Source organism: Eubalaena glacialis, chromosome 9, assembly GCF_028564815.1.
Source record: "Eubalaena glacialis isolate mEubGla1 chromosome 9, mEubGla1.1.hap2.+ XY, whole genome shotgun sequence".
Lineage (NCBI taxonomy): Eukaryota > Metazoa > Chordata > Mammalia > Artiodactyla > Balaenidae > Eubalaena > Eubalaena glacialis.
Genome location: NC_083724.1, coordinates 25143159 through 25170981, shown reverse-complemented (window position 1 = coordinate 25170981; position 27823 = coordinate 25143159). Strand labels below are relative to the sequence as shown.

Here is a 27823-nt window from a genome sequence, read left to right as displayed (position 1 = left end):
AAAGTTGTTTTTAAAAAAAAGTGTATTCTGTTGTTTTTGGATGGAATGTCCTATAAATATCAATTAAGTCCATCTTGTTTAATGTGTCATTTAAGCTTGTGTTTCCTTATTTTCATTTTGGATGATCTGTCCATTGGGGAAAGTGGGGTGTTAAAGTCCCCTACTATGATTGTGTTACTGTCATTTTCCCCTTTTAAGGCTGTTAGCCTTTGCCTTATGTATTGAGGTGCTCCTATGTTGGGTGCATAAATATTTACAATTGTTATATCTTCTTGGATTGATCCCTTGATCATTATGTAGTGTCCTTCTTTGTCTCTTGTAATAGTCTTTATTTTAAAGTATTTTTTCTGATATGAGAATTGCTATTCCAGCTTTCTTTTGATTTCCATTTGCATGGAATATCTTTTTCTATCCCCTCATTTTCAGTCTGTATGTGTCCCTAGATCTGAAGTGGGTCTCTTGTAGACAGGATATATATGGGTCTTGTTTTTGTATCCATTCAGCCAGTCTATGTCTTTTGGTTGGAGCATTTAATCCATTTACATTTAAGGTAATTATCGATATGTATGTTCCTATTACCATTTTCTTAATTGTTTTGGGTTTGTTATTGCAGGTCTTTTCCTTCTCTTGTGTTTCCTGCCTAGAGAAGTTCCTTTAGCATTTGTTGTAAAGCTGGTTTGGTGTTGCTGAATTCTCTTAACTTTTGCTTGTCTGTAAAGGTTTTAATTTCTCCATCGAAACTGAATGAGATCCTTGCTGGGTAGAGTAATCTTGGTTGTATGTTTTTCCCTTTCATCACTTTAAATATGTCCTGCCACTCCCTTCTGGTTTACAGAGTTTCTGCTGAAAGATCAGTTGTTAACCTTATGGGGATTCCCTTGCATGTTATTTGTTGCTTTTCCCTTGCTGCTTTTAATATTTTTCTTTGTATTTAATTTTTGATAGTTTGATTAATATGTGTCTTGGCATGTTTCTCCATGGATTTATTCTGTATGGGACTCTCTGTGCTTCTTGGACTTGATTGACTATTTCCTTTCCCATGTTAGGGAAGTTTTCCACTATAATCTCTTCAAATATTTTCTCAGACCCTTTCTTTTTCTCTTCTTCTTCTGGGACCCCTATAATTCTAATGTTGGTGTGTTTAATGTTGTCCCAGAGGTCTTTGAGACTGTCCTCAATTCTTTTCATTCTTTTTTCTTTATTCTGCTCTGTGGTAGTCATTTCCACTATTTTATCTTCCAGGTCACTTATCCGTTCTTCTACCTCAGTTATTCTGCTACTGATTCCTTCTAGAGAATTTTTAATTTCATTTATTGTGTTGGTCATCATTGTTTGTTTGCTCTTTAGTTCTTCTCGGTCCTTGTTAAACATTTCTTTTATTTTCTCCATTCTATTTCCACGATTTTGGATCATCTTACTATCATTACTCTGAATTCTTTTTCAGGCAGACTGCCTATTTCCTCTTCATTTGTTTGGTCTGGTGGGTTTCTACCTTGCTGCTTCATCTGCTGCATATTTCTCTGTCTTCTCATTTTGTTTAACTTACTGTGTTTGGGGTCTCCTTTTTGCAGGCTGCAGGTTCATAGTTCCCGTTGGTTTTGGTGTCTGCCCCCAGTGGGTGAGGTTCATTCAGTGGCTTGTGTAAGCTTCCTGGTGGAGGGGACTGGTGCCTGTGTTCTGGTGGGTGGGGCTGGATCTTGTCTTTCTGGTGGGCAGGGCCGCATCCGGTGCTGTGTTTTGGGGTGCTGTGAACTTAGTATGATTTTAGTCAGCCTCTCTGCTAATGGGTGGGGTTGTGTTCCTGTCTTGCTAGCTGTTTGGCATGGGGCATCCAACACTGGAGCTTGCTGGCCGTTGGGTGGAGCTGGGTCTCAGCGTTGAGACAGAGATCTCTGGGAGAGCTCTCACCGATTGATATTACATGGTGCAGGGAGGTCTCTGGTGGTCCAATGTCCTAAACTCGGCTCTCCCACCTCAGAAGCTCAGGCTTGACACCTAGCCAAAGCACCAAGATCCTGTCAGCCACACGGCCAGGTACGTGGGGATTTTCTTGTCTTTTGGGAAGTCTGAGGTCTTCTGCCAGTGTTCAGTATGTGTCCTGTAGGAGTTGTTCCACATGTAGATGTATTTTTCATGTATTTGTGGGGAGAAAGGGGACCTCCACGTCTTCCTCCTCCGCCATCTTTAAGGTCCTCCAATTCACCCATTTAAGTGTATAACTCAACAGTTTTTTAGTACATTCACAGTTATGCAACGATTACCAAAATCAATTTTGGAACATTTTCATCCCCCCAAAAGAAAACTCCATACTCATTAGTAATCAATCCCCCATTTCTCCCCAATCCCCCTACCCCTGAAAACCACTACTCTACTTTGTTTCTGTAGATATGCCTCTTCCACACATTTTATATAAATGGATGTGGTCTTTTATGACCGCTTCTTTTACTTAGCTTAATGTTTTCAAGGTTCATCCATGTTGTAAAATGTATCAGTTCGTCCTTCCTATTTATGGCCAAATAATATCCCAGTATGTGGATATACCACATTTTATTTATCCATTCATCAGTTAATGGACATTCAGTGGTTGCTTTTAGATATTATCCCTGTGTCTTGCAAATGAGGATCACAAATATTTTACAATGTTTCATAGCAATATCATCTCTCTTCAGCTGTCTTCCCTTTTAGACTCTTGAGCAAAAGGTTTCAAACCTATCTTTTCTCTAAGTAATTTGAAATTTACTTCTTTAAAATCGAAGGCACATTTCTCCAGCTATCCAAATTCCCCTTCTTTATCCTTTTCCCAAATAGGTAAGAATTCCAGAATAAAAATTTCTCCTGAACAGATAATTCAAAAATTGAACACTATGCTTTCCATAGATAAGTCAGGCATATATATATATATATATATGTGTGTGTGTGTGTGTGTGTATATATATATATATATATATATATATATATATATATATATATATATATATATAAAAGTCTAAAAGCCTTCTGCAATGACTGGATCTTTCTTCTATGATAGTTCTGATATGTATATCCACATACAGTGGACCTTTGACCAACACAGGTTGGAACAGCACAGGTCCACTTACACGTGGATTTTTTTCACTAAATATGTACTACAGTGCTCCACAATCTGTGGTTGGTTGAATCCGAGGATGTGGAACCAGGTATATGAGCACCAACTGTAAAGTTATATGGGAGTTTTTTGACCACACAGAAGGTCAGCGCCTCTAACCACCACATTGTTCAAGGGTCAACTGTACTTATCTTTCATTTATTCAATAAATATTTTTTTAAAAACTTCCATGTGACAGTTGATTTGGTTATCTGGCATGGACCCAGGAAGATCAGTAACACATTTTTCTCTTAACTTTTAAGTTGACCACAATTCCATCCTCAGGTTAGCAGATCACTGCGTGTACAATATCATTTCCAAGATACCTTTTTTTTTTGAGATTTTGTTTTTGAATTTTAAACAAGAAATCACACACTAATACTTTTTTTCTGGCACACATCTCACTGCAACAAATCTTGCCAATCCCTAGACAATCCTAATTACTTCAATACATTAAAACTTCAAACTACGTTCATTTCCACAGGCAAAACTAGGGGGGAAAAAAAGAGATATACCAAATCCATATCATGGAGTCTGATCTTAGCTGTGATAACTGTGCCTTCTCCTCTGTCTTTCATCTCCCCTTCACAGAGCTTCAGTTTTCTGTCTCTACATCTTGGATCACATAAATACCCCTTCTTAAAATACACTCTTCCTTCTCTTTATTCGCCCAGGACCTATCATTCCATTCCTTCAAGGTTTATCTCAAGTGCCACATTAAAGCACTAAACTCAGTTCCGGGCACACACTTCTAGCATACCACAGTAGAAAGAGCAAGGAATTTGGAATTCTTCAGTTTGAAACCAAGCTCTGCAATTTACTACATGACCATAGGGAATTTACTTAGCTTTGCTAAGTCTGTTTCCTCATCTATAAAGGGGGTAAAATAATTCAGACTACAATAAGTTTCTTGGAAAGATTAAATGAAACAAATTGGAAACTGCCAAGCACAGTTATCAGCAAATAATAAAATATAATATGTGTTAATACTTTTTCTCCACAAAGCGTTATTTGGTCACCCAAGCTTAGTGATCATTCTGTTCTAAAGCACAAATAATGAATCAGAACTATCTTGAACATGAAGCAAAAGGCCTACCTCTCAGATTATTCAGGCTACCAGCACTAATCAATATGATCATTCAGAAGGTTTAATTTCATCATATATTGCTTGTTGGCTTGCAGATTTAAGCCTATCTCAAAAATAGAAATTGTTCTAAACAGAATCTCCATTTTTGCTTTATCAAAGCAAGAAGTCACTACCAATGAAGACCCTGTAAAGAGAAAGCCGCAAAAAGAGGCTCTTCCCTTACCTTGTGGGTTATCCATTCTCGTCCATACTGATACACATTGTTAGCCGCGGAATTAAGGGCTCTTTGGACTACCTGAGCCTCAGGAAGCCAACTAATTTAAAATAAAGAAAGAAAAAATGAAAAACTAATATAGTGCACTGCACCAAACTCTTGGAACTTAATTTTTTAAACACTCATTAACTGACATCACACACTTACAAATGTAATAATCTTATAGTATAATAATATGAACAGGAAATTTGGATCTCTAAATAGAGATGTGACTTGGGAGAAATTAAGTAGCTTTTAAATTACTCCAGTATTTATAGATTCATTAGTGGTTTGAAGAGACTGTTGAATATTTTCAGTTACATGGTACTACATTTTAGGGGAAAACTATAACCTGTATTATTATTCAAAAGTGTGAAATTCACAGAGGTATCTGGATAGATCCTTAATGACTAACAAACATCTATTAGGCCTGATAAAAAAAATCTTGCTGGCTGCTGTGAAAACACTTTGCCACTGCAGGTGTCCGAAGAGCAACAGATAAAGAGGGGCTATTGTGAGGCCAAGTCAAAGGCTTTGGCTCAGTCCAGACCTCCTCACAACCAGTGCCCTCTAGGAGACATGGGGCCAGAAACAACCTGAGCAACCTTTGCTGGGACAAACTGGGACACACCTTGGTCTTACACCAACCACAGCCTCTAAACTGAGCTTCTTGCTTCAGACATTTACTACATCAGCCAATCACTAACTCTCTTAGCCTCAGTCAAAACGTATCCCTCAGGTGAAACCAAGCTCCTACAATTAGGAATGGCCTACCCTCATCTTCCTGGGTAAAGATTAATCTCTATCACCGTATGACCTACCAAGAGAACAGCCCCAATTAAAAACAGCTTCATCTACTGGGTTCCTCCCAAGTAAGGGCAGGGCTAAGTGACATTCAGTACCATCGTAGTGCCATCTCCTAATGCAGGTCCTGAGAATCAACAGGCTTGAGACTAGTGAGTAGTAAGTAGAAAATGAGTTCTAGACTAACAATACTGTCCAGGAAAAGAATTAAGATGTGTTCCAACTTCAACTTCATTTTCTTTGAAGCTCTACTAGGCTGATCCTACCCTGAGTCTTTCTAATTTATACTTCAGCTCACCAAGCACATCCACAGGAAGTCGAGGTACCTATGTAGGGCACATAAAATGTGTACCACACTGGAAGAAAGTATATCTAATCAATTCTTAATTGTATCACCTCCGCTAAGAGCACCCACATGAATTTCCCACAAGGTCAACTGCCATCTTCAGGACAAGAATCCACTGAGTACTGAGATTTGCAAGAAACTATTAATTCATGGCCACCCCCCTAACCTGCTGCAAAAGAATCAGACCTCCCACAAATTACTGAAGTCTAAATAGCTTTTGGGCTTCCCTGGTGGCGCAGTGGTTAGGAAGCTGCCTGCCAATGCAGGGGACACAGCTTCGAGCCCTGGTCTGGGAAGATCCCACATGCCGCGGAGCAACTAAGCCCGTGAGCCACAGCTACTGAGCCTGCGCATCTGGATCCTGTGCTCCACAACAGGAGAGGCCGCGACAGTGAGAGGCCCGCGCACCGCGATGAAGAGTGGCCCCCACTCGCCGCAACTGGAGAAAGCCCTCACACAGAAACGAAGATCCAACACAGCCAAAAATAAATAAATAAATAAATTTATTTATTTTTAAAAAACAAAAAACAAATAAATAGCTTTTAAATTCTTTCCTGCATAGAATATTATTCAGCAATAAAAAGGAACATACTATTGCTACATACAACATCTTCAGTGGACTTCAAGGGAATTATGCTAAGTGAGAAAAGCCAATCTCACAAGGCTGCATACTCTATGATTAGATTTATGTATCAAACAACAACAACAATATTATCAAACAACAATATTATAGATATGGAGAACAAAATACTGGTTGCCAAGGGTTAGGAATATGTTGGAGGCGGAGGTAGAGGGTAGGCGTGGCAAAAAGGGGTGGCATGAGGGAGCCTTGCGGTAATGGAACAGTTCTGTATCTTGACATGGTGTTGATAGCTAACAGGAAGCATGATAAAACTGCAGAGAACACATATAATATATACACGCACACATACATACACAAGTGCATGTAAAACTAGTGAAATGTCGATTTCCTGGTTTTGTTATTGTATAGTTATACAAGACGACAACAACAGTAGAGACGGTGGGGCGAAGAGTCCAGGGGACCTCCCTATACATTTCTTTGCAAGTCCCTGTGAACTTTATAATTATTCCCAGATTTAAAAACAAAAACAACCAACTTTCTGAACTACTCTGATCTGGGGCTCCCCGGTTTGTGTGTGCCTTCAAAACAATAGTAGAGATAGTACTATTACAATTGAAAACCAGTACAGAAGGGCTTTGGACTTATTTCCACTACAGAAGAATGACCATCAAAGAAAAAGAGCCCTCTTCTAAGGAGATAATTAAGGCTGCCAGTTTTTTAACTTCACTCCAGATCACTCTCCTGAACTGTACACCAACATAATCAATAGCCTACTAGATGCCTCTGTTGACACTTACCATAAACACCTCAAACTCATCAGGTAAAAAGTAAGTGAATTAGTTTTCCCACCATATCTGCTTCTCTGTTTCCTATCTTGGTGAATCCACCATCATCCACTAACTTCCAAAGCTTGAAACATTAGAGTCACGCTAGGTTTCGTTTTCCTATACCCAATTAATCACCAACTAACCCCCTTAAGATCTTACAAATCTGTCTGTCCTGTTCACTCCACAACAACTGTCCACAATTAAGAGCTTTACTGCCTCTCACCTAGTTTTACTCTATCTTTTAACTGGTCTAAGAGGCTCAAATCTTGGAACACCTTCCACCTTTTCTCCACAGCACAGAGGGAGACTGTTACAGAATAAAATCTGATCACTGTCACTTCTTATATCCTTCACTAAGACAAGGAACATACCTATCACTCTCAAAAGTTTCCTTGCGCCCCTCTGTACTCCCTCCCTGGAACCCGCCCCTATCCACAGCCACTGATCTATCTGTCACTAGATTAGTGTTTTCTAGAACTTAACATAAATGGAATCATATCATATAGACTCTCTTTTGCTTGACTTCTTTCATTCACCATAATTATTCTGAGATTCATCCACGTTGCTGCATGAACTGACAGTTCATTTTTGTTTAATGCTAAGTATTATTCCTTTGAATGGATATACTACAGTTTGTAACTAATCAGAAATATTGAGAACAAGCACTGAGTATGCTCTGGGTAATAGGAGATAAGTGGGTAGAAGTCCTTCTGAGAATATTCAAATATGATTCTAAACCAAGTTCAAGAAATATCCTAAGCAGGTTTTCTATAAAGAAATAAAGTCAAGTCAAAGGAAAAAACCAAGTTAAATCTCAATTTATAATCCTAAAACTGGCAGAGTATTTCCTAACATAAATTAGTGACCACCTTGGGGTTAGTAAAAAAGGTCATGTAATTTGTCATCAAGTTCAATTTGGCGAACAGCATAGTCCAGCTGAACTCTCCACAAAGACATAAAAACCCTCTCACAGAAGCCAAATTAAACAAGTACACAAAGAGATCCTCTAAGACAGCAGTTGGCAGATTTCTTCTGTAAAGGGCCAGAATGTAAATAAATATTTTAGGCTTTTCGGAACATATAATCTGTATCACAACTACTCAATTCTGTCTGCCTTTGTAGCCCCAAAACAGCTACAGACAACATGTAAATGAATGGGTATAGGTTGTTCCAATAAATCTCTATAAGAACAGTGGCTGGATTTGGCCCTGAGCCACAGTGTGCAACCCTGCCGCAAAAACGATACAATATGGGAACACTGCTGACTGTGCCATGGGGGACTGTCACAAATTCCTTAGCCTTTGATCCTGCCTCCTCATCTGTGAAATGGGGATAATCTCTTCAACCTACTGAGGAATACATAACACAATGAAGGTGAAAGCTTAGTAAATCACAAACATGTGGAAAACTGTGAATCTCAATTCAAATATATGAACTCCCCCCTCCCCACCATCCCATTACATGCTATTCTCATGCAAAAATGACAACATTCATCAAAGCCTTGGTAAATTCTTTTCTCTTCCAAGGTAACTGTATCAATGAAGATCATTTCATGCAAACAGACATAGAACCTTGGCCATCCATCTCTATTTTTGTCAAAACAACATTCTTACTTTGCCCACTCAGGGTGATTTGCTAGAGTTTCATTAATCAAATTGCTTGTGACTTCAATCATGTGTACACTCTCTTGATGTACCTGTATTATGGATAAGAAGAGAAAAGAATCTCAATAAAAATTAAACCCAATTTAACATTTATTTTCTACACTATTATTGGAACAATGCTTTTAGAGTCCAATAATTATACATCTTAGTTTCAATTAACTTAGAGACCTCTACTGAACAGCCGCTATCCATAATGTCCTAGGACACACACTATGGGAAATAAATTGTGCAGAAGAGCTCCCTGTCTTCAAGGTCAACAATGGGGGGAGAAATGTAAATAGATACAAATACTTCCAAATATATACAATATAAATATAGAGATATATTTAGTTCACATAAGTGTATGTGTGTATAGCGTGTATATATGTGTGTGTGTGTATATATATATATGCAATATCAATACTACATGGGCTTTAGAATTATAAGGCAATGTGAGACATATAGGGAAATAATCAACCGAGTAAGGTTTGTGAGTAAAGTAACCCAAATGAAAATGAATCTCAGAATTTACCTTGCTCAGTAATCAACAAAATGAGGGGGATAAAAAAGGAGAAGCCAATGTCAGGGAACATGTTCTATATGATTTTACTATTTTTAAAAGTATTAAATGGAGATTGGTTCAAGATGGTGGAGTAGAAGGACGTGCGCTCACTCCCTCTTGCGAGAGCACTGGAATCACAGCTAACTGCTGAACAATCATCAACAGGAAGACACTGGAACTCACCAAAAAATATACCCCACATCCAAAGACAACGGAGAAGCCTCAGTGACATGGTAGGAGGGGCAGAATCACAATAAAATCAAATCCCATAACCACTGGGTGGGTGACTCACAAAGTGGAGAACAATTATACCACAGAAGTCCACCCACCAGAGTGAAGGTTCTGAGCCCCACGTCAAGATTCCCAACCTGAGGGTCCAGCAATGGAAGGAGGAATTCCCAGAGAATCAGACTTTGAAGGCTAGCGGGTTTGACTGCAGGACTTTGACAGGACTGGGGGAAACAGAGACTCATTCTTGGAGGGCACACACAAAGTAGTGTGCTCATCAGGACCAGGGGAAGGAGCAATGACCCCATAGAAGACTGAAACAGACCTACCTGCTAGTGTTAGAGGGTCTCCTGCAGAGGCAGTGGGTGGCTGTGGCTCACTAAGGGGACAAGGACACTGACAGCAGAAGTTCTGGGAAGTACTCCTTGGTGTGAGCCCTGCCAGAGTCTGACACTGGCCCCACCAAAGAGCCGGGTAGGCTCCAGTGCTGGGTCACCTCAGGCCAAACAACCAACAGGGAGGGAACCCAACCCCACCCAACCCCACCCATGAGCAGACAAACGGATTAAACGTTTACTCAGCTCTGCCTGCCAGTGCAACACCCAGCTCTACCCACCACCACTCCCTCCCATCAAGAATCTTGCACAAGCCTCTTAGATAACCTCATCTGCCAGAGGGCAGACAGCAGAAGCAAGAACTACAATTCTGCAGCCTGTGGAACGAAAACCACAATCACAGAAAGATAGACAAAATGAAAAGGCAGAGGACTATGTATCAGATGAAGGAACAAGATAAAACCCCAGAAAAACAACTAAATGAAGTGGAGATAGGCAACCTTCCAGAAAAAGAACACAGAATAATAATAGTGAAGATGATTGAGGACCTCGGAAACAGAATGGAGGCAAAGATCGAGAAGATACAAGAAATGTTTAACAAAGACCTAGAAGAATTAAAGAAGAAACAAACAGAGATGAACAATACAATAACTGAAATGAAAAATACACTAGGAAGAATCAATAGCAGAATAACTGAGGCAGAAGAACGGACCTAGAAGACAGAATGGTGGAATTCACTGCCAAGGAACAGAATAAAGAAAAAAGAATGAAAAGAAATGAAGACAGCCTAAAAGACCTCTGGGACAACATTAAACGCAACAACGTTCGCATTATAGGGGTCCCAGAAGGAGAAGAGAGAGAGAAAGGACCAGAGAAAATATTTGAAGAGATTATAGTTGAAAACTTCCCTAACATGGGAAAGGAAATAGCCATGCAAGTCCAGGAAGTGCAGAGAGTCCCAGGCAGGGTAAACCCAAGGAGAAACACGCTGAGACACATAGTAATCAAATTGACAAAAATTAAAGGCAAAGAAAAATTATTAAAAGCAACAAGGGAAAAACGACAAATAACATACAAGGGAACTCCCATATGGTTAACTGCTGATTTCTCAGCAGAAACTCTACAAGCCAGAAGGGAGTGGCACTATATACTTAGGGTGATGAAAGGGAAAAAACTACAACCAAGGTTACTCTACCTGGCAAGGATCTCATTCAGATTTGACAGAGAAATCAAAAGCTTTATAGACAAGCAAAAGCTAAGAGAATTCAGCACCACCAAACCAGCTTTACAACAAATGCTAAAGGAACTTCTCTTAGTGGGAAACACAAGAGGAGAAAAGGACCTACAAAAACAAACCCAAAACAATTAAGAAAATGGTAATAGGAACATACATATCAATAATTACCTTAAATGTAAATGGATTAAATGCTCCAACCAAAAGACACAGGCTTGCTGAATGGATACAAAAACAAGACCCATATATATGCTGTCTACAAGAGACCCATTTCAGACCTAGGGACACATACAGACTGAAAGTGAGGGGATGGAAAAGATATTCCATGCAAATGGAAATCAAAAGAAAGCTGGAGTAGCAATACTCATCTCAGATAAAATAGACTTTAAAATAAAGAATGTTACAAGAGATAAGGAAGGAAACTGCATAATGGTCAAGGGACCAATCCATGAAGAAGATATAACAATTATAAATATATATGCACCCAACATAGGAGCACCTCAGTACATAAGGCAAATGCTAACACCTATAAAAGAGGAAATTGTCAGTAACACAATAATAGTGGGGGAATTTAACACCTCACTTACACTAATGGACAGATCATCCAGACAGGAAATTAATAAGGAAACACAAGCTTTAAATGACACAACAGATCAGACAGATTTAACTGATATTTATAGGGCATGCCATCTGAAAACAGCAGATTACACTTTCTTCTCAACTGCACACGGAACATTCTCCAGGATAGATCATATCTTGGGTCACAAATCAAGCCTTGGTAAATTTAAGACAATTGAAATCATAACAAGCATCTTTTCCAACCACAATGCTATGAGATTAGAAATCAATTACAGGGAAAAAAACGTAAAAAACACAAACACATGGAGGCTAAACAATACATTACTAAATAACCAAGAGATCACTAAAGAAATCAAAGAGGAAATCAAAAAATACCTAGAAAAAAATGACAATGAAAACAGGACGATCCAAAACTTATTAGATGCAGCAAAAGCAGTTCTAAGAGGGAAGTTTATAGCAATACAATCCTACTCAAGAAACAAGAAAAATCTCAAATAAACAATCTAACCTTACATCTAGAGGAACTAGAGAAAGAAGAACAAACAAAACCCAAAGTTAGCAGAAGGAAAGAAATCATAAAGATCAGAGCAGAAATAAATGAAACAGAAACAAAGAAAACAATAGCAAAGATCAATAAAACTAAAAGCTGATTCTTTGAAAACAAAATTGATAAACCTTTAGCCAGACTCTTCAAGAAAAAGAGGGAGAGGGCTCAAATCAATAAAATTAGAAATGAAAAAGAAGAAGTTACAATGGACACCACAGAAATACAAAGCATTGTAGGAGACTTCTATAAGCAACTCTTTGCCAATAAAATGGACAACCTGGAAGAAATGAACAAATTCTGAGAAAGGTATAACCTTCCAAGACTGAACCAGGAAATAACAGAAAATATGAACAGACCAATCACAAGTAATGAAATTGAAACTGTGATTAAAAATCTTCCAACAAACAAAAACCCAGGACCAGATGGCTTCACAGGTGAATTCTATCAAACAATTAGAGAACAGCTAACACCCATCCTTCTCAAACTCTTCGAAAAATTGCAGAGGAAGGAACACTCCCAAACTCATTCTATGAGGCCACCATCACCCTGATACCAAAACCAGACAAAGATACTATAAAAAAAAGAAAATTACAGACCAATATCACTGATAAATATAGATGCAAGAATCCTCAACAAAATACTAGCAAACAGAATCCAACAACACATTAAAAGGATCATACACCATGATCAAGTAGGATTTATCCCAGGGATGCAAGGATTCTTCAATATATGCAAATCAATCAGTGTGGTACACCATATTATCAAATTGAAGGATAAAGACCTTCAATCATCTCAATAGATGCAGAAAAAGCTTTTGACAAAATTCAACACACATTTAAAATAAAAACTCACCAGAAAGTGGGCAGAGAGGGAACCTACCTCAACATAACAAAGGCCATATATGACAAACCCACAGTAAACATCACTCTCAATGGTGAAAAACGGAAAGCATTTCCTCTAAGATCAGGAACAAGACAAAGATGTCCACTCTCACCACTATTATTTAACGTAGTTCTGGAAGTCATAGCCACAGCAATCAGAGAAGAAAAAGAAATAAAAGGAATACAAATTGGAAAAGAAGAGTAAAACTGTCACTGTTTGCAGATGACATGATACTATACATAGAGAATCCTAAAGATGCTACCAAAAAACTACTAGAGCTAATCAATGAATTTGGTAAAGTTGCAGGATATAAAATTAATGCACAGAAATCTCTTGCATTCCTATACACTAACAACAAAAGATCAGAAAGAGAAATTAAGGAAACAATCCCATTCACCATCACAACAAAAAGAATAAAATACCTAGGAATAAACCTACCTAACGAAGTAAAAGACCTGTACTCAGAAAACTATAAGACACTGATGAAAGAAATCAAAGACGACACAAACAGATGGAGAGATATACCATGTTCTTGGATTGGAAGAAGCAACATTGTGAAAATGATTATACTACCCAAAGCAATCTACAGATTCAATGCAATCCCTATCAAATTACCAATGGCATGTTTTAGAGAACTAGAACAAAAAATCTTAAAATTTGTATGGAGACATAAAAGACCCCGAATAGCCAAAGCAATCTTGAGAAAGAAAAACGGAGCTGGAGGAATCAGACTCCCTGACTTCAGACTATACTACAAAGTTACAGTAATCAAGACAATACAGTACTGGCACAAAAACAGAAATATAGATCAATGGAACAGGATAGAAAGCCCAGAGATAAACCCACGCACCTACAGTCAACTAATCTATGACAAAGGAGGCAAGGATATACAATGGAAAAAAGACAGTCTCTTCAACAGGTGGCGCTGGGAAAACTGGACAGCTACATGTAAAAGAATGAAATTAGAACATTCCCTAACACCATACACAAAAATAAACTCAAAATGGATTAATGACCTAAATATAAGACCGGACAGTATAAAACTTATGAGGAACATAGGAAGAACATGCTTTGACATAAATCACAGCAAGATCTTTTTTGACTCACCTCCTAGAGTAATGGAAATAAAAACAAAAATAAACAAATGGGACCTAATGAAACTTAAAAGCTTTTGCAAAGCAAAGAAAACTATAAACAAGACGAAAAGACAACCCCTCAGAATGGGAGAAAATATTTGCAAATGAATCAATGGACAAAGGATTAATCTCCAAAATACACAAGCAGCTCATGCAGCTCAATATTAAAAAAAAAACAAAAGAAAACCCAGTCAAAAAAATGGGCAGAAGACCTAAATAGACATTTCTCCAAAGAAGACATACAGATGGCCAAGAGGCACTTGAAAAGCTGCTCAGTATCACTAATTATTAGAGAAATGCCAATCAAAACTACAGTGAGGTATCACCTCACACTGGTTAGAATGGGCATCATCAGAAAATCTACAAACAACAAATGCTGGAGAGGGTGTGGAGAAAAGGGAACCCTCCTGCAATGTTGGTGGGAATGTAAATTGATACAGCCACTATGAAGAACAGTATGGAGTTTCCTTATAAAACTAAAAATAGAACTACCATATGACCTAGCAATCCCACTACTGGGCATATACCCAGAGAAAACCATAATTCAAAAAGACACATGCACCCCAATATTCACTGCAGCACAATTTACAATAGCCAGGTCTTGGAAGCAACCTAAATGCCCACTGACAGACGAATGGATAAAGAAGATGTGGTACATATATACAATGGAATATTACTCAGTCATAAAAGGGAATGAAATTGGGTCATTTGTAGAGATGTGGATGGACCTAGGGACTGTCATACAGAGTGAAGTAAGTCAGAAAGAGAAAAACAAATATTGTATATTAACACATATATGTGGAATCTAGAAAAATGGTACAGATGAACCAGTTTGCAAGGGAGAAATAGAGACACAGATGTAGAGAACAAACGTATGGACACCAAGTGGGGGGAGGGGATGAATTGGGAGATTGTGATTCACATATATACACTAATATGTATAAAATAACTAGTAAGAACCTGCTGTATAAAAAAATAAATAAAATAAAATTGAAAAATAAATAAATGTATTAAATGTATTGAGCACATGGTTTATCTTGGTCAGTATTCCATGTTTACTTGAAAAGAACATGATTCTGCTCTTGTCAATTAGGTCAAATTGCTTGACAATGTTTTTCAATGCTTTTATATCCTTACAAATTTTCTATCTACTTATTCTGTCAACTATTCCAAGAAGAGTATTAATGAATCCCCAACTATAATCATTGATTTACCTATTAATTCTGAACATTTTGCTTCATGTATTTTATACTTTAAGATTTTTTTTTTTTTTTTTTTTGGCTGCGCCAGGTCTTAGTTGCAGTACGCGGGATCTTTTGAGGCATGCGGACTTCTTAGTTGCAGCATGCGAACTCTTAGTTACGGCATGCACACGGGATCTAGTTCCCTGACCAGGGTTCGAACCCGGGCCCCCTGCATTGGAAGCACGAAGTCTTACCCACCAGACCACAAGGGAAATCCCTGCTTCATGTATTTTAGAGCTCTAGTGTTAGAACACACATTTGTAATTTTTTTATCTTACTGCAGTATTAACTCTTATCATTATGAAAAGTCCTCATTTGTCTCCAGTAATATTCGTTTTAACTACATTGTCTGATATTAATATAATCACTCCACATCTCTTATGTTTACAGTTTGCTTCATATATCTTTTTTCATCCTTTTACTATCAATCTTTTTGGTTCTGAATTTAAAGTATATCACTTATAGATACCATTTAGTTGGAACTTGCTTTTTCGTATCCAGTCTGAAAATCTGCCTTTTGTTTAGTTGCCTCATATTTAATATAAGCACTGATATGACTGGATACAGATCTGCCATTTTGTTATCTGCTATCTGTCCCATCTCTACTATTCCTCCTTTATTGCCTTCTTTCGTGTTAAGCAATTATTTTTTTAGTATACTATTTTATTTCCCCTAAAATTTGCGTTATTTAGTAGTTGCTGTTTATCTTAACCTTATCATACCTTTAATTTATCACAACTTACTTCAAGTTAGTATTGACTTACTTCCAGTAAAATATCTATAGGAACCTCATACCAGTTTAGTTCCATTTCCCAGTCCTCTTCTTCATGCTACGGTTATACATACATAACTTATCTACATATACTATAAACTCTACAATACAGTGTTATAATTTTTCTTTAAATAGGAATATGTTATCCAAACAAACTGAAGGAGAGGGAAAAATATAACTTTTATATATACTTATATATTTACCAAGTGCTCTTCATTTTTCCCTTTGGATAGAGTTATTTCTAGAGTAATTTCTCTTCAGTCTGAGGGAACTCCTTTAGCATTTCTTATAGTACAGGTCTCTTTATTAACAAACTCTCAGTTTCAGTTTATCTAGAAATGTTTTTATTTTGCCTTTACTTTTAAAGAATAGTTTCACTGATTATAAAATCCTTAGTTGACTACTTCTTTTTCCCCAAGACTTTGAATATGTCATTCCAATGCCTCCTCAGATTCACTGTTTGAGAATTAACTCATTGTTTTGTTGTTCTCCAGTGTGTGATGTGTAATTTTTCTCTTGCTTCCTTCAAGATTCTTTGTCTCTCTGTTTGGCTTTTAGCAGCTTGACTATGATGCTTCTAGGTGTGATTTTTTGTTTCCGTGTATTTATTCTACTCAAGGTTTGTCAGGCTTCTTGGATCTGTTAATGTTTTTCATGAAACTTGGGAAGCTTTTGACCATTATTTCTTCAAGTATTTTTCAACTTTTTTTTTCTTCTCACTTTCTCAGATGCCAATTACATGTCTGTTAGGTTCTAACAGAAACGTTGATATTGTCCCACAGATCTCTGAGGCTCCAATATTTTTTAAATTTTTGTTCTTCAGATTGTATGCGTCTACTGATCTTTCTTCAAATTCACTAGTTTCTTTTTTCTGGATTGCAAATCTGCTGTTGAGCTTATCTAGTGATTTTTCATTTGTTATTGTTCTTTTCAGTTTCAGTTCAGTCTAGGATTTCTATTTGGTTCCGTTTTATAGGCTCCATTTCTCTGTTGAGTCTGCATTTGTTTACTCATTATTAGCATACTTTCCTTTAATTCTTTGAACATATTTACAATAGCAGCTTTGAATTCTTTGTCTGCTAAATCCAACATGTGGACCACTTAAGTGTCTAATTCTTTGGGGTGTTTTCCCCTTGAGTCACATTTTTCTGTTTCTTTGTACGTCTAGTAATTTTTGGTTAAGAATTGGATGTAAAAAAATGAGTTGTAGGTGGTGCGGTGGTTAAGACTCCGTGCTCCCAATGCAGGGGGCCCAGGTCCAATCCCTGGTCAGGGAACTAGATCTCACATGCATGCTGCAACTAAGAGTTCACATGCCACAACTAAGGAGCCCACTGGTCACAACTAAGGAGCTCACCTGCTGCAACTAAGACATGGTGCAAATAAATAAAATACATTTTTTTAAAAATGTGCTGCAGCAACTCTGGATTCTGTTTTGTACCTCTGAGAGCTGTTATTTTGTTTCAGTAAGCAAATAACTTATCCATAATCAAACTGCAAAGTCTGTCTTCCCTGTCATTAATGTCTCTGCTCAATGTCTTTTATTTTTTGAAAAGCCTAAGGGTTTCCCCTAGATCTGAATAGCTTAACAGACAGCAAATAATTTTGGCAGAAGTTATGCTCAGACACTTCACACTAGGAAGCTTCATCCTCTGCAGCCTGAGATGTGTGAGAGTTGAGAAATACAATCAAAGGCACAACAAATTTTCAAATCTCCCAGGCTTTCAATATTCCCAGGACTCCTTGAGGTCTCACATATACCAGGTCTAGAATGTGTGATTTATTAATCTCAGCCCTTCTATGGCTCTCTTGCTTCCAGAATCTCACCTTTAATTCACAGCTTCTCTGTTGCCAGTCCCAAACCAAATCCACCACCTCCCATAAGAAAAGCTGCAGGTTTTTGCTGCTCACGCCAGGCAGGTGAGGATAGGTAACTCCAAGCAAGAAAGCCACAAACTACATGTTTTTACCAGCTGTGGTAACAGTTTTTCATGAGCAAATACTCCTCAAATTATTGTCTAACTGGTCATTTTCCAATGCCCTGATATGGTGTTTATAGTCATTTTAATACCATTTTATCCTTGCTTTAGGTAGAAAGGAATTACCTGACATCCTCACCCTGCTATTACCCCAAGATATATCAGGAAAATGGAGGCAAAAAGGATTTTCTGACAGACCGGATGTGGATATAAAAGAAAAAAAGTAGTCAAGAATGACCCTGAGGCTTTTCACCTGAGCAAGCAGAATGAAGCTGTCACTTACCAAAATGGGAAGACTGTGAGAAGAACAGACAAGCAAGGGAGGTCTGGAATTCAGTTTTGACATGTTACATCTGAGATGTCTATTAGACATTCAAATGGATACGGTCGTGGTGTTTTAGAGAATTATCCTTTTATTGGTTGGGAGAATGAACTAGATAACCAGTAAATTTCCTTCAAAAGCTCAGTTTGCATGAGTCCTAGACCACAAAGAAGTGGTTCAGTAATACTTGTTATGAAAGTTCAGGGAAGCAAAAGCTCACTGAAGCATGGGATGAACAAAGAAAAAGAACTTGAAAGATGAACAATTGAGATGGGCAGGCAAGAAGACCCTACTCAAAGGGAAGAAGAAGGGAGAGTGGAATAGAAGAAGAGAGAGGAAAAAGAGAAAAAAGGAAAACGAAAGACCATACTGGTGAAAGATTTCTCTAAGAACTAGGAAGTCGTGCAGTGGCACGTTTAGGTGAAATATGACAAAAACAAAGAAAGGTCTCTAAACAAGGCTGTAGAGTCTAAACAAGTGACTGTACACGATTAAAATCCAAAGAACAGATAAAAACTGCATTGAAACTGAAACAGGTACAGAGAGAGCAGGTTGATAAGATCAGGGCATACTGAGGCTAAGAAGGACTGAGAACAGGACTTGCAAGTGGAAAGTCAAATAGCAGGAAACAGTGTAATCCTTTAGTAAACTGCTGCATATTAGATTATCTACTGATAACAGGTACTACCATCTCTCTACAGCACTACAGGAAAATTTTTCGTATCCATGATTTCATGTAAGTTTCACAATTCCTGGAAAACATATAAAAATCTGGGATGCAGAGTTGAGTAGAGTCAATATAAAGATTAAAATAGATTATAAAAGTTTTTTAAATAGCCCGTAAGAGACATCACTATAGAGAAAATTTTAGTTGCACCTTGGAGAATGATTTTCTTTGATGAAAGAGGGGTGATATGGACTAAATTTTTGTATCCTCCCGAAATTCGTATGTTGAAATCCTAACATCCAATGTGAGGTAGGGCCTTTGGGAAGTAATTAGGTCATGAGGGTGGAACTCTCATGATGGGATTAGTGTCCTTATAAGAAGAGACACATGTTCTTTCTCCCCACCATGTGAGGACACAAGGAGAAAACAGCCATCTATAAACCAGGAAGAGGACCTTTACCAAGAACTTGACCATGCTGGCACCTTCATCTGGGACTTCCAGCCTCCAGAACTGTGAGAAATGTCAGTTGTTTTAGGCACTCAGTCTATGGTTTTCTGTTACAGCAGTGCAAACTAAGAAGGGGGAGAGGAAATGCAAGCTGGAAGGATCTGGAAAGCGAGAAATATCCTAATGGTAAATCAGCAGAAAAACCAATGAGACATGAAGGAAAGGAATTGAATTCTGATCTAGGAAACAGGATCTACACTAGAAGTCATGAGACCAGATCGTAGTTCTCCTATTGACAGAAGAAGCCACTTTTTCCTCAGTATCTTAATTTTTCATCTGCATTTACCTCAGAGGATTTTTATGAAATAAATAAAAATGCACATTAAAAAATATACTAGGCAAATTCATGGCAAAACTAGTGATACAAAAATCATAAATACTTTAACTGTTACATATACTTATAAGCAAAGTAATATTTCCCATGCCTGCATCTGCTAGCTTCTTATCTACACAACAAATTCTAACAATTAAGAGTTTATTAATGATAACAGTATTGTTGTACTCTACCTTTGCAGTCAGGAGTAGGGCTAAAAGAAGGGTTCCTATCACTAACAAAAATATGATGAAAATGCTAATAATTTTGTCTAACATCTTCTCCAGCCAGATGATCATCTGCACAGAAACGAAAAAGAGAATTAGTTATCTTTCAAACACAACTTAATAAAAACACATATGTATTCAAACATCATGAAGACAAGATATTCAGCATTGCAAAGCAAACTATGGCATAATGATTAAAGCAGGGAAAGCTATAAACCACTTTAGAAAGTTAAGGAACAATATTAATTACCATTGTTGTTTATAGAAAGAGTTTATTATTGTCATATCTAAGAAAAGGCAGTCAGTTTGAATATAAACTGTAACTATGCTTGGATTCTCATACTGTGGTATATTTACCTTTCAAATTATAATTTACAATCTGATAAATATTCTAAACAAAATAATGACAATCCATTAGTGACCTCAAATCTCATGAAATTTTACTGTCAATTAGCAAATATAGATGACTTTAGAAAAAGTATGACTCTTACAGTACAGGTATATCCTAAATTATACAGATAAAATAGGAGCAAATTAAAATGGGAATTACATTCAAACTATTTTTTCCCTTTAATGTCACTAGGGTTATAAAAGCAGTAAGAATAAAATCTAATGTTAAGGTAATAATAAATACTAATTTCAGAATAATAGTTACCCTGGGGGCAAAATGGTTGGAAGTGGATGCACAAGCAGGGAGGGGTACACAATAGGCTTCAACTGTATAGGTAATATTTTGTCATGCTGGAAGATAGGCATGTGGGTGCTCTTCTTATCTTTTTATATTTGAAATATTTCATAATAAAATACTTTTAAAAATATGATATTCCACTTGACATTTCTATTCTTTTTAAAACATAAGCTTTATGACAAACTGTAATTGGCTGTAAATAAAGAATAATCATTAAAGTAATGGTTATTCCTTAATCAATAATTAAAATTATGCTTTCCCTAAATGCTACTTGACGTTCTATTTTGAGTATAACTTCTCTCATCTTTCACAATCACAAATAATCCTACATTTACAAAAATTTTTGTTTTGAGATTATATAATTCTGATAGATTTCTAGAATTCCTGCCATGCAAAGCTACCATTTAACATTTCAAAAATACAATCAGACTGACGACTGAAATACCACATTGCACCCCTCAGCTCCAACATGAGCATTGCTGAATAAGTTACTCTTAATTTAAATATTATGTTCTCCAAACAGTGAGTTAAACATCCAAGAGCAAAAAAATGGTGGTTAAAACAACATGCCTTCTAAAACATTTATTTTCCACTCAGTGATTATAAGCTTGCATCTCCTTATCTTTCATGAAGCACACTGTCATTAAGAGATCAATGCTACAGTGAACTCAAAGATAAAAAGTGCATCTTTTATCTTGGCAATTACAGCTTCAAACGGAAGAGTTAATTTTCAGTGCATGCTACCAAAGCATCAAAGACAATGCAGAGATTAAAAAAAGTAATAACAGGTTTCTAAGATATGGAAGGTCAGAGGTCATATTTTGAATGTAAGTTCTAAAACCAATGAAACTGAAAAGTTTCACGATCAGAAACTAACTCTACATCTAGTTCTTGATACAGTTTCCTGAGGAAAGAGCTAGTGTTGTATTACTCTTCTTTGTATCTCCAAAACCTAACAGTGCATGGCATGTGGTAAAAGCTCAGTTAATACATATTTGACTAGGCAAGATAAATAAAATAATTTAAGAATTAAGACCGGATTTGTATTCACAAGTTATGATTTCTGAAAATAACTTAGGAGCCTCAATTTTTTTTAGAAAAGTCATATCCTGAAATATGTTAACATAAATGATGTTTTATTTGGAAAGTATGAATATCTAAATTTATGTCTGGGTATTTTTAACATATAAAACATGGAATATTCACAAACACGATATGTACAACAACATTACAAAAGTCAAATTTTGTTTTTAAGCCAGGGTAGAATTTTCCTATCACAAGCCTATACCTAAGGCTTGGAATAAGAGGCACCTAAATAAAGATTTATTTTCAAGAGATAATACTGAGGGTTAGATGTTTTGTTCAAAATTTAAAATACAGGCAGACCTTGTTTTATTTTCCTCGTTTCCAATTTACTGTGCTTTGCAGATAATGTGTTTTTTTTTTTTACAAAGTGAAGGTTTGTGGCAACCCTACATCGAGCAAGTCTATTGGCACCATTTTTTCCAAAAGCATTTGCTTATTTTGTGTCTCTGTATCACATTTTGGTAATTCACCCAATATTTCAAACTTTTTAATTATTATGATATTTGCCATGGTGATTTGTAATCAATGATCTTTGATGTTACTACTACAACTCACTGAAGGCTTAGATGATCGTTAGCATTTTTTAGCAATAAAGTATTTTTAATTAAAGTTTACAGTTTTTTAGACATAATGCTACTACACACTTAATAGACTACAGTATAGTGTAAACAAATTTTATATGCACTGGGAACCCAAAGAAAATCATGTGACTTGCTTTATTTGCAATATTCGCTTTACTGGGGTAGTCTGGAATGCAACCCGCAATACCTCTGAGGTGTGCCTGTAAATCAAGTCACTTAAGATGTTCAATACAGGGCTTCCCTGGTGGCGCAGCGGTTGAGAATCTGCCTGCTAATGCAGGGGACACGGGTTCGAGCCCTGGTCTAGGAAGATCCCACATGCCGCGGAGCAACTGGGCCCGTGAGCCACAACTACTGAGCATGCGCGTCGGGAGCCTGTGCTCCGCAACAAGAGAGGCCGCGATAGTGACAGGCCCGCGCATCGCGATGAAGAGTGGCCCCCGCTCGCCGCAACTAGAGAAAGCCCTCGCACAGAAACGAAGACCCAACACAGCCAAAACTAAATAAATAAAATTAAAAAAAAAAAAAAAAAAAGATGTTCAATACATAAGCAAAAAAGTTGGGGCGGGGGGGTTCTATTCACATGACAGCCAGCTAAGATATAAGGTGAGAAAACACGACGAAAAGAAGACAGCAAAAGCGAAAGAGAGCACAAAGAGTGGGAAAGAGAGACAGGAAGGACTTAAAAATGTGAAGAACTAAGGACCAATCGAGAGGAAACAAAATGGATAGAAAACTTATGGAGGAAAAGAACCCCCTGAAAGAGTGAATGGAACAAGACTCATAAGGAAACAGCAACTGATAGACACAGGAAGAGAAACATGGTCAGAGGAAGCAAGGGGGAAGGGGAAGAGGAAGGAGGAGAGAATTCGTAAAGAAATGCCAGTGGCGCTGTCCCATGAGGCTCATCCTGTTCTCTGGTCCGCTTTGGGCAAAGGGAATCATACCCCACCTATCAAACCCTGCCCTGCTCGTGGAAATTGCACAGTCGTCTAGTAACTTTCCCAGCCTTCCACACCAAGAGAAATTATTTCAGATTTTAAACTTTATTTTCTAAAAGTGGAAGGGGAGTAATTTTAAAACAACATTCTTAATGTTTCAAGTATAAATGAAGGGCAAGCATTTTTTTTTTAATGTAGCAATGTCAGTAAATTTATAGTTATACCAAAAGACACTCTGAAACTGACTGGCCCTATTTATCAAACTATGAAGGAAGTGTCATTCCACTACTGAGTTTTCTATTTCGTTATTCTGGACCTGGAGGTTTTTATTTTGCTTTGTTTTTTTTAACCAAATTCTAGTAGTCTTAGTGCAAATAATAAATACTAAGAAATAAAACAATTAAGTCTTAAGAAACAGTTACATTTCAATTAATCAGAGACATGTCTCTCACCCTCACTTCTCTTGAATTACTCTCTAATTCACTCCACTTGAACTTGGAATACCAATACCCAATGCTGCACATTTTCTGACCTTGGATGAAATGTAACAAAACAGACCTCAACTTATTTACATGCTTTCCTCAGAACTTAAAGCAGTTACTCCTACTCTACACCAATGCTTTACCTACACTACATGGAATCACCAAAGAAAAGGAAAAAGTTACCTATCTCTTAGGAATCTTTTAAAACTAACTCACAACCAGTCAGCTATGAATTAGGTAACCTAACTCATTTAGTCACCAAAGGTTAAATCAGATTGAACCTAATGACTTTATTTTTTTTCTAAAGTCTTTATTGAATTTGTTACAATACTGCTTCTGGTTTATCTTTTGGTTTTTTGGCCATGAGGCATGTGGGATCTTAGCTCCCCAACCAGGGATCGAACCCACACCCCCTGCATTGGAAGGCGAGGTCTCAACCACTGGACCGCCAGGGAAGTCCCTGAACCTAATGACTTTAAATCACCTTTCTCTCATCTCTAGAGGACAATTTCATTTCAATATACATAAATTGGGGAAATATATAAAATCACCTACTTTAATCAAAGTAAGAAAATGTAACTTATATTTGCAGCACTATCATTTGCCAAGGATTGAACTCATTTACTCATACCAGTTTTTTAGAGAGTGGAGGTATACACAGCCATCTGTGTATGTGTGTTTGTGTATGTGTGTTTGTGTGTGTGTAGTGGTGGTGGTATGTGTGTGTATTTATTTATTTCACACACTGCTTATTCTCAATCCAACGTTTAAAAGTGTAAGCATTGTCAAGAGTCTCCCCATTCTTGTTTCAACAGAAAGAATGAAACCCTAATCTTTACACCCAAGAGTCACATTTTCATCTATTTCCAAGAGGTACCACATCTTTCTTAAGGCCTGCTATATTTTCACTGAAGATTTTTAAGGTCTTATTGTGTTTAAAGACAATACACATGAATGATGTCATCTTTTGCTATCTGCCCTAGGGATCTGATGATATTAAGTCAGAACTACTGTATGTGGACAATATATCAGAGATACAGCACTCCTAATATATCTGCATTAGCCTTTATTGAAGTTATTGAAAATTCCATGCTGATCATGTGCGGCATTGACCACAGATACCTCACACTTTGGGAAATACATAAAATTAGATATCATAGGCCATGACTACAATCTTTTTTAAGATAAAAATAAAATTTTGGAATACTAGTTATTAAAAAGGACAACATATAACATTACCAGCCAAGAGAATCAGACAAATATTTCACATATTTATATATTTTTTAAATTATTGTGTTATTTATAGAAAAAGTAGCCATAACGAGTTCTCTTTCCTTTTTAGTAACTTCTGCCTAATGTGCTCTCACACAACAAAGGAGATTAGAGTATCAGACTGGGTCACATTATAGAGCTAAAAAGGAATGGAAATCACAGTGGACAAAAGGACTACAAGACAGAACTTACACACACTTGGGCAAGGAGATATCATCCACATCCTAAATAAATAGCTTTGAGTTTTTAGCAAATTGTACTGTGACAATATTAATGCTTCATGACCTTCCATAGCTTATAATTAGAACTTTAAAAACAAAAACTTAGTTTGACATATGGACAGAAACAGGGTGAGAACGGAAATTTGGGGGGAAGTTACAGAATTCAATAGTAAAACCCAAAATCCGGGTGTTTGTTTACCTTCTTATTTAGCCAGTGCCAGAGCTTGAGCATAGGGGGTAAGGTGAGAGAGAGAAGATAAGAACAGTGGCATATCATTAGAGAATACAGTAATAGCATGAAAAGGAAAGAAAAGAAAATCACTGAGAGCATGAGGAGGAAATTATCTCAGACAAAGGGAAAACTGGAAAAAAAATTGTAATGCATTAACAAAGTTTTTAAATCAAGTGAATATAGTAGTCCTTTAAGATACACGATTGAAATGATGATAACCACAAGCTTTGTTGGCAAATCAATAATTAAAAATACATAAAAATAACTTGAATGCTTATAGGCTTGAACTTTCACACCAAATTCCAAAGATCAAAGTGATAATTAAGATTTTTCACATAGCATGCACCAAAAGGATTTTCAGTCCCTGTATAAACTAATTTATGTTCATATACTACATTTTCATTGAACTTTGTAGTTATAGCTTTATAATACTACTTATTTCATATTTCCTACAGTAAAACATTTCAGTGCTCATTTGGAACAGTGAACACCTGGCAAAAAAGCAGACATATCTAAGATTCTGATCAGATTTGGTGCATTTCCTTCCATTTCCAATTTTTTAGGCACACATTTTTCTACCATATATAATATCCTTTTTTTCACATAAACATTATGTCATCTACACCTCACAATATTTAGCACTATAATAACTCATGCTGATTAGTGGATACATAATCTAAAAATCAGTAAATATAAGATTTAAGGCATTATTAGTGACATAAAAAGCATAAAAACTAAGACGCATAATTTCATCAGAGTGACTGTAAATGCTCTTTGCAGAGCTTTCCCTAAAGTACACCCAATACATGTTTAGACACATACTTAAAACAATCTCCTGTATATGGGTCATTTCAAAACCACTGGTCCAATCAATTGAAATGAAACAGAAAAATAGATTTATTCCCCAAAGCAGGAGCCCACATATATTATTATACTACACAGAACATAATTTTGACAGCAATTATAATTAAATATTCAGTTTGAGACAGCCATTTATTCTGGTATGTATTACATATAACAGAAAATGCTAGTTTTATTCATTTTACTGTCTCTCTTCTTTAAGAAGGACAGATTGACATATAAATTAGAATAAAAATGAAAAATTTTTTACAAGGCTACTCTATAACAAATACTTTTTGACACTCCTGGAACTTCAACTGACACAACTGTAGAGTTTTCCTAAATGAAGGGTTCCAAATACAAGTACATGGGAACACTGAGAAGGGGATTCAGTTTCTATCCCATCCGATAGTGCTAAGACAAAGAAATTAATTGAAGTAAGAGTTACCCTCTTTAAACCGTCTGAAGTGATAAATCTGCTCTAATAAGATAACGCTTCACCTTAATCAGGGAGATGTGATAAATATGTTGAAATTTTTGTGAGAAGTTTTAGATTCTTATTTAAAAAATTGAAAAAACTTAATAAGAACACAATAGGCAAATTACAAAAGAAAAATATAAACAGCCAATAAGCAAATAAAAGGATGGTCAACCTAATTTTTACTTTTAAAATTTTCAAATTAAAACAACACTGAGATACTTCTTTTTACAAAACTAAAATGGACTTTTTGTTACACTATAACATCCAGTATTAGCAAGAGCTCAAGGAAATGGGCATTCTCACATGTTGCAGTGGTGGGAATTAAAACTGGCAAACTTTCTGGAAGACCATCAGGCAATATGTAAGAAAATGTATCCCCTGCATCTCCTTCGACTTCCTCCCCCCTCACATGAACTCCAGTCACTGTTCTCATCTATATCTACATTTGTTTCAACTAACAGTGTTTCTCAACCATAAGTCATGGATGGACCTGTTAAAGGAAGCAGTCACCAGCCCTGTGATGAAGTCCAGGTTGCACAGCGTGGCACACAAAAAGGCCTTCGTGATCCAGTCTCACCTGACCCTGCAGCCTTGCCTCCCACTAACTACCATTTCACATATCCCAGCCATTGCCATTGTCCTGGTGTTCCCTAAGAACTCATGCTATGGGAGTCTCTGTGCCCTTGCACTGCTCCATCCACCTGCTCTTCTTGCCATATCTACCTAATAAACTCCTGCTTGTGCTTCAAAATTTGCTCTGGCATCACCTCTGCTGCAAAACCTCCCCTCTCCCACCG

The 27823-nt window shown here is 36.9% G+C and overlaps 1 protein-coding gene across 1 annotated transcript in view; it reads right to left on the bottom strand.

Moving 5' to 3' along the window:
* TMEM245 (transmembrane protein 245) overlaps positions 1 to 27823 on the bottom strand; it is a 97038-nt gene that overhangs the window by 41958 nt on the left and 27257 nt on the right. Inside the window, exons 7-9 of the mRNA XM_061200129.1 lie at positions 20170 to 20274; positions 8638 to 8720; positions 4435 to 4525 (exon numbers count right to left, since the gene is read on the bottom strand). Of these exons, the coding sequence (XP_061056112.1) occupies positions 4435 to 4525; positions 8638 to 8720; positions 20170 to 20274 (279 nt within the window). The remainder of the gene's footprint in view (positions 1 to 4434; positions 4526 to 8637; positions 8721 to 20169; positions 20275 to 27823) is intronic.